The sequence below is a fragment of the Elephantulus edwardii genome, unplaced genomic scaffold (assembly GCF_000299155.1).
Source record: "Elephantulus edwardii isolate Elephantulus edwardi_28Jun2011 unplaced genomic scaffold, EleEdw1.0 scaffold00129, whole genome shotgun sequence".
Lineage (NCBI taxonomy): Eukaryota > Metazoa > Chordata > Mammalia > Macroscelidea > Macroscelididae > Elephantulus > Elephantulus edwardii.
The window spans coordinates 5,212,468-5,221,236 of NW_006399879.1; the positions used below are offsets into that span (position 1 = coordinate 5,212,468).

General features: G+C 38.4%; 1 protein-coding gene across 1 annotated transcript in view; it reads right to left on the reverse strand.

Moving 5' to 3' along the window:
- The window catches only part of HAUS3 (HAUS augmin-like complex, subunit 3), a 28,496-nt gene extending 20,623 nt beyond the window's left edge, over window positions 1-7,873 (reverse strand). The window contains exons 1-2 of the mRNA XM_006893605.1: window positions 6,965-7,873; window positions 4,107-4,546 (exon numbers count right to left, since the gene is read on the reverse strand). Of these exons, the coding sequence (XP_006893667.1) occupies window positions 4,107-4,546; window positions 6,965-7,873 (1,349 nt within the window). The remainder of the gene's footprint in view (window positions 1-4,106; window positions 4,547-6,964) is intronic.
- Window positions 7,874-8,769: the final 896 nt, after the last annotated feature.

Genomic DNA, 8,769 nt, shown 5'->3' on the forward strand with positions numbered 1-8,769 from the left:
ATCAGCTGTTGTTACACGACCAGGTTAGTTTATCTTGGTACCCTTTTCAGTAGACTGGAAAATGTTTCTAGTTCTTTACTTCTACTATTAATACTATAGTAACATCAAACTGAGCCTCACTCGCATTAAATGATTCACTTGAAATACAAAGGGAAGTTTTCTTTTTCTTTTTTTTTAAATGTTCTTTTTTAAAGGGGGGCTAGTTAAAGTCACACTTTTCTATGTATGCCATATAGCCTAAATTCATGCACCAAATGGGAACTTAATAATGACTTATTCCGTTGGGGGGAAAAAACCCTACAAAATCTAAATAAGGAGTTAATAATTAATGATAACAATCTGCTACTCCAATCTTCTGATACCCATCTAGTTGATAAAATATGATCTTGATGATCCATGAGGTCATTTAAAAACCTCAGAGTATAATTCACACACATACGGCAATTTTTCTCAATGTTTTTTTTCTTTTAACAAGTTGCAATAGACTTGAGAAAATGAGTTCAAGGCCTGGGCCACTTAGGGTCCTATGGGGACTGTCCAATTCCAGGAGGCACCATTCATATAGCTCTGACACCAATGGCACTCTCATTTTATTAATAAGGATATAAAAGATTAAATTATTCTACTCTAGGTCACAAAGAAAAATTAGTCAGAGGATCCAGATTTCTGAGGTTTATAACTATTTTAAAGAGCTCTGGTGGCCTAATGATAAGGAAAGGATCTGCAATGCCACCGCAAAGGCACAGTGTTTGAAGCCACCAGTTAGTTGTTCCTTGAAAGAAATATGGTATTCTCCTCCTTTGTGATTTACAACCTCTGAAAACCCACTGGATCGTCAGTTATGAGTCAGTTCTGACTCAACAGTGTGTAACAACCACTTTAGCCTTCCAATCTTAGTATCCAGTACATTAATTGTTCAGATTTCCAGAATAAGCTGAAAGTTAATGTTCAATCTCATTTATTCACCTAAGTAGCCATAAAAATAAAGTACCCATTTACAACTTTTTTTTCCATTTTATTTTATTCTTTTTATGTGTGCGTACCACCAAATCGGATCTGACTGGTATGGGAGATTGCACACATACACACACACCCCCGAGTCTCCAGCAGAGCAACTGGTGGATTAGAACTGTGTGCCTCTGGAATTGCAGTGTAGCTTCTTGCCACTAGACCACCAGAGCTCGCTTACAACTATACTTTCGAAACGCAGTCAACATCCTTCCCACCAATACCAACCAAGCTGTAGTCTTTACACTCCCTGCCCCAAGCCTAAAAGAAGTATCTTAATAAGTGTTCCTAAAGGGATGAGGGGAAAGCGAAAATAAAGGGAAGGAATGATAAGAAATAAAGAGAACTGAACAAATTTCAAAGGAAAGTTAAAGAAGACAAAGTAAAGCATTATAGTGAAATGTGAAAGGAGCTAGAGGTAGAAAACCTAAAGAGACGAGCACAGTCAGCATCAGGTTTAAAAAAACAAATTTAAGTCTCAAGTTGCAACACTGAAAGATTCTACAGAAAAAATCCTGATTGGTGGAGGAAGTATCAAAAAAAGATGGAAATCACTGTACCAAAAAAATTCGCTGACACTCAATCATATCCCAAAATAATACACAATTAGGAACCAACTGTACTAAAGGAAGACGTTCAAGCTGCACTGAAGGCACTGGCAAAAAAAATTAAGGCCCCAGGAACTGATGGAATATCAACTGAGGTTTTCAATCAAAACAAATGCAAGCCTGGAAATGCTCATCAGTCTCTGTCTAAACATATGAAAGCCACTGGCCAAATGAATAGAAGAGATTCATATCAGTTCACCCCAAAAAAGTGATTCAAAAGAAGGCACAAATTCTTGAACAATATCATTAATTTTACATGGAAATATAATATTGCGGATGGCTGGAACAGTCCATTGACAAAGGACTGCCAGAAATCCAAGCTGGGTTCAGAAGAAGTCATGGAATGAGGGCTATCACTGATGATGTCCGGTGAATAATTGCTGAAAGTAGATACTACCAGGGAGATATTTACCTGTGTTTTATTGATTATGTATAGTCACTTGACTATGTGAATTAAAATAAATTATGGCTAACATTGAGAAGAAAAGAACTCCTGAACTCTTAACTGTGCTTATGCAAAACCTATACACAAAGACCAAGGAGCTGCCTGCTGAACAGAACATGTGAACATCACATGGTTTAAAATCAGGAAAGGTGTGTGTTAAGATTGTATCCTTTCCCTATATCTATTCAATCTGTATATTAAGAAGTTGGACTATATGAAAAAGACTGTAGGATCGGGCTTAGAGGAAGATTCATGCACAATCTGTGTTATGCAGATAATATAGCTCTGCTTATAGAAAGTGAAGACGACTTGTAGTATGTGCACAAAATCAAGGACTATAGCCTTCAATATAGGTTGTATCTCAACACCAAGAAAACAAAAATCTTCAAATGGGGCAAATAAGCAACATTATGATAGAAGGATGGAGAAAAGATTAAAGCTGACAAAATATCTCATTTTACTTGGATCTACAAGCAACAGCTTGGTATAAACAGTCAAAAAATCAAAAGCTAGGGCCTTCCCTCCATATCTCCTTTGAAGGAGGATGGTCTGTCCCTTTGGAGATGTAACTTCCTAATAAATCTATCATTACTATTTTTTTTAGTGTGTGTGTGTGTGTGTGTGTGTGTGTGTGTGTGTGTGTGTACCGTCAAATCAGATCTGACTGGTACAAGAGGAGATTGCCCCTCCTTCCTCGGCAGAGCATCTGGTGGATTCGAACCGTGCGCCTCTAGGACTGCAGTGCAGCTCCTTGCCACTAGGCCACCAGAGCTCCCCTATCATTACTATTTATTTTATCCTCAAAAGAAATAAGAAGTTGTATTACACTTGAAAAATCCACTGTCGAAAACCTTGCCAAAGTGCTAAAGAGCAAGATGTCAGTTTAAGAACTAAAGTGCACTTGATGCAAGCTTTGGTATTTTCAGTTGGTTCCGATGCATCTGCAAGTTGGACAATGAATAAGAAGACTGAAGAATAATCTATGCCTTTGAATTTGTTGGCAAAGAGTACTGAGAGGACTACACATTGCCAGAAGAACAAATCTGTCTTGAAGGAAGTGCAATCAGAGTGCTCCTTTGAGGCAAGGATGGTGAAACTTCATCTCACTTACTTAGGGCTATTTCCAGGAGGAACCAGTCCTTGGAGAGAGACATCACGCTAGGAAAGGAATGACACAGTGACTGTGGCAATGGTCTTAGTATTCAAGGTTCAAATCTGTTGTCCACAGGATTAGCTAAGCGTTTTAATCGACTTGACAGTATCTAACAACACTAGGACTTGGGGAAAAACTGCTGTCAAGGAGCTCTCCAAAGTAGCTAGGATGTCAGTTTAAGGATTAAAGTGCGTGCCTGATTCCAAGTCATGCTATTTTCAATTGCTTCCTATGGATCTCCAAGTTGAACAATGGATAAGGATGACTGAAGAACCGATGTCTTTGAATGGTGGTGTTGGAGAAGAATACTGACTATCCCAGAGACTCACAAAAGAACAAACAAGTCTGTTTTGATAGAAGGGCAATCAGGGTGCTCCTTAGAGGCAAGGATGGTGAAACTTTGCCTCACGTTCTTTAGGCATGTTGTCAGATTGGACCATGCCTAGGAAAAAGACATTATGTTGGGAAAGGTGAAGGGTCACAGAAAGAGACTCTCACATAGAAACTCACACAGTGGCTGTAACAATGGGCAAGGGTCCCAACTGTTGTGCATAGGGTCAGTAGAGTGGTAGTCAACTGGGTGACACTAACAACAAAGGGACATGGGATCACCACGAGTCTAAAATGACTCAAGGGTAATTTTTTTTAAGTGGAAGAAGACCTCAAATACACTCAGTCTTCCACTGATTAACAGGTATCTGCTCTAAAAGAGGTATATCTAGGTCAAACATGAATGGAAAAGGAGCAAAAATTTAAAAGGAGGGAAAAAATAAGATGAAAGAAGAAGAGTGCAAAGGGTTTTATAAACTTCCAAAATTTTCATTCAAGCTCTAATACTGTACAAAAATAGAAAAAAAACCTGAAGAATACTTATGAAATGATAAAAGCATACCTATGTGAAGAATAATCCTTGGCATCGATAGTATTCCTTGGATTTATCTGCTGAGATACTGATGGATCCTTAAGCATTTCCAGTCGCTGCTGTAGTTTCATGCTACTTCGACCAAGTTCTTGAACCAAACTTTCAAGCTGCCGGTGTATGTTCCAATGCCTTCTCAACTCAATTTCATATGCTAAATGTAAAAGTTCAAATGATGCCTTTTGCTTAATCAACTGATTTAAAACCAACTCTTGTTTTGCTGTGTAATAGTCTTGCTTAGCAATCTGCAGATCAAAATCCCCCTTTACAACTGGCATATTCAGTAACTGTGCATTCTCTTTTACTACAGCAGGCAAACTTTCATTTTTCATATGAGTGATTTGTTCTTCAAGCTTCTGAATCTCACTGTTCAAGCTTGAAATTTTAGCATCCAAATTTTCTTTCCCAACTGCCTAAAGAAAGAAAAGCAATTACATTTCAAACTACAGGTATAAAGTTGAGACATTTTAAAAATTATTTTCACTGTTCATTTTAGGTGATTATAGAATATACTCAATGAAAACTGGCATAATAAATTTATTTTATATAACTGTCAGTCAAAATATTACAAAGTGTTTTCTACGAAGACAGCGCCAAAAGCAAAGAAAGAAGCCCCTGCCCCTCCCAAAACTGAAGCCAAAGCAAAGGCATTAAAGGCCAAGAAGCCAGTCCTGAAGGGCGTCCACGGTCAAAAAAGGAGAGAAGAAAAAAAAAGATCCACACATCACCCACCTTCCGGCAGCCTAAGACAGTGAGACTCAGAAGGCAGCCCAAATACCCCTGGAAGAGTGCCCCCAGGAGAAACAAGCTTGACCACTATGCCATCATCAAATTTCCCCTGACCACTGAGTCAGCCATGAAGAAGATAAAAGATAACAACACACTTGACTAGTTCATTGTGGATGTCAAGGCCAACAAGCATCAAATTAAACAAGCTGTAAAGAAGCTCTATGACACTGATGTGGCCAAGGTCAACACTTTGATTAGTTCTGATGGAGAGAAGGCGGCCTATGTTCGACTTGCTCCTGACTATGATGCTTTGGATGTTGCCAACAAAATTGGGATCATCTAAACTGAGTCCAGCTAGCTAATTCTAAATACAAATTTTTCTCACCATTTAAAAAAAAAATTAGAAAGTAAATGTTCTGTTAAGTACACTTTCAAGTCAAGGAAAAATATGGGCTAAGTCAAGAGTAAGACCAGAGGAAACTATTAAATTTCTATATCAGCATAAACTCAGAGTTCTGGTGACCTAGTGGATAAGGATTTGCACTGCCAACTCAAAGACAAGCAGTTCAAATCCACTGGCTATTTGGAGGGGGGAAAAAAGACAAATTCACCCCCCTCCATGCAATGTACAGCCTCTGAAAACCTACTAGAGGGTCAATTATGACTTGGTTCCAATTGAATGGCAATGAGTTGTTAATTATCACACATACGAGTGTTCTGGTGGTGTAGTCTCTGGGGGGGTTGTGCTGAAATCTAAAGGCCATACTTGTCTGGTGGTCGAAATCTAACAGCAGACCCATGGGAGGAAGATAGGTAATCTCCAAAGTGATTTACAGCCTCTTAAACGCAAAGGGAGCTCTGGTGACCTAGTGGGAAGAAGCTGTACTGCAATCCTGAAGGCACCTGATTTGAATCCACTAGCTACTCTGTGGGAGAAGGATGGGCAATGTCCTCCAGTATGATTTACTGACTGAAAACCCACTGGAGGGTCAGCTATAGGTCAGTTCCGACTTAACAGTGCACGACAACACACTCAATGGATGGAGGTTCCACTCGAAGTTGATTTTGGCTCACTGGCAATGAGAGAGTGAATGATTATCATATATAAAAATTCCTGGGTGGTATAAGTGGTTGGCAGTTCTAACCTACTCAGTAGGCCACAGAAGAAAGGCCTGGTGACTTCACTAAAAATCAGAGCCAGGAAAATCCCGTAGAGCACTTCTACTCTGTACCACGAGGGTTACGACAAGTCAGTGACCACTTGACAACTGTTTAATTTTTTTAACTACACATATACATACATGTATAACACACAGTTAAATAATGGCTAATACTGACAGACCCTGACCTGTTTAATTAACACAAATAATTAGCACACAAGTCAACAAATGCACAGGTATGTTAGTTAGGCTTTTCTTCAAGATACAATTCGCCCATCAGTTACTCTTTTTGTGAGTTGGCTTTAGCACTTCAGCAGAATTATGGGACTCCTTACGTTCATCCAAGGCCGGGTCAGTTAAAGAGCAACTAACTTGGAACTCATGTTCAGTTTCAGAATAAGTTTTATTTCTATTAATCATCTCCTGGATACACAGCCAAGAAAACAACCTTTCCAATCCATTTACTGGCAAAGCATCTACATATTCTCAACTAGGAATCAGGATTCCAGCTCACCAAACGTGGATCTCTGACTTCATTAGCACCAAGTTCCAATCAGAGAAAATAAGGAAAATACCGGCAGCACAGCATAAAGTCCCTTTATCCAATTATTAGCTTTAAAGTAAATTTGTTAACTCTGCATCCAAATTAACATAAATTTAAAATTCATATAAATTTAAAATTCAGAATGAAAACTGAAGTGCTTTTCTGAAAATTAACAAAGTAATCTGGGGTTCGGGTTTAACTTCTATTTCTGCCCTCCATTCAAACTGAGGATCTGTTTGTATGAAACATTGACACCAATCACAATTAAGTACTGAAAAAGAAAAGAGAGTGTAATGACGTCTGTTCTCCTTTCAAATGCACACATATGAATAGTGATCCTGTACCCTATATTCCTCACAGCAAATGCAGTAGGAATCCATGTCATTTCTTGGGCTTACCTTGCTGGTTAGGATGTGGAGGTTCTCCTGTGCCCACTTTATACTTGACTTCATGCTCAGGTTACTTGTTTTCAAGTGAATTAGCTGATGCTGAGTACAAGCATAGGCCAGCTGTAGCCTAGCCATCTCTAGTCGTCTCTCCTCAACAATTTCGTGATTATCACAAATAGATGGTGCCTGTATATCTAAGAGCTGAAAATTTTCCTCATTTGAACTTTCAACTACTTCATGTATACCCTGAAAGAACTGTTTTTTCGTATATAAGGTTAAGGCTGCTGTGCTTTGCTCTTCCTGGTTTATATATTTTTCCAAGGAAAACTGAGATAAAAAAACCCGTGGATTCACTCCTTGTCCTAAATTAGAGGGTCTGTAGAAGGTCATCAGTTTTGCAACACTATCCATTATGGCCCGAAGTTCATTACTGATTTTAGCATGAACGGCATTCAGAATTCCTTGACTCTGCTTCAGCTTTTTAGTGGCCTCCTCTTCTTTAGCACTTAGCCTCAAAGATCTGTGGCCGATTACTGAAGCCGTCAACTGGCATTTGTTCCGACGCTGGATCTTTAGGTTCTTTAATTTCTGCAGCATTTTAACTTCTTCTTCTAATTTCTCTAGCTCTTTGTCATCCACGGTATACGTCCTTAAATCGGAAGTTTTACAGGTTTGAAGAACTTCACCCAGTGCCTCATCTTCGAGGATAGGCTTGCCTGATTTTTTAAGAACACTGAAAGCCTGCAATTCTTTTTCAGACAGCACATTCTGCTCGCTCACATTCCCACAAAACCACTTCAAAAAGGATTCATCTTCAGCAGTTTCAAACAACCAGTCAAAATCTTCTCCATTTAGAGTATCGGCCTTGGGATAACCAATTTTTTTTAATGTTTCCACAAACTCATTTCCACAACTCATGGCTTAACTATGAAGGTTTAAAAAAAATTGCTGATATAAATTTATAGCGTTGAATATTAGAGCATAAGTCCAAATACGTTAATCCATAGAGAAAGGAAAAGATCTATTTTAGAATTTTAATTATTTTACCTAGGAGAGAAAAAAGAAAACATTATTAGGCAACAAATAAAGGCACTGCATTTTTTTAAAAGAAAGATGAAAACTAATGTCACATGATATTAGGAAACCACCTAAAAGAAATGTTTGCTTAACAGTTAAGGTATCACTTAGTACTCTACAACACTAATGAAACCTAAGAAAATTTTTTTCCAGAGACAAACTGGTATAGAACTGTAGTTCAGCTTTTAATTCAGTATAATTATGAATTCAACAAATTCCAACCCATCAGGTGGCTAAGTAGCTTATCTACCCTATCCTAAGAAAGAATATAAAGAAAAATTCAAACCTTGAGGTGCAATACTGAAAGAGATACTATGAGCAAAATCATGAGTGATCCAGGAAAAAAAATCACAAAAGACTGAAAAATTACACAGAGCCACCGTACAAAAGGAATTTGCTGACACTGAAAACTTTCAGGAAGTAACATACGAACAAGAGTCAAGGGTAGTAAAAAAGAAATTCAAGCTGCACTGAAGGCTTTGGCAAAAAATAAGGCCCAGGAATTGATGGAATACCAAGCGGTATGTTTCAACTAACAGATACAGCCCTACATGTGCTCACCAGTCTATGTCAGGAAATTTGGAGGACAGCTGTTTGGCCCACTGACCTGAAGAGATTCTTATTTATTCCCATTCCCAAGAAAGATGATCCAACAGAATGTAGAAATTACTGAACATACCATTAATATCTGTTCTGCATATAGGTTGAAAAGGTATGGAGATAGGATGCATCCCTGG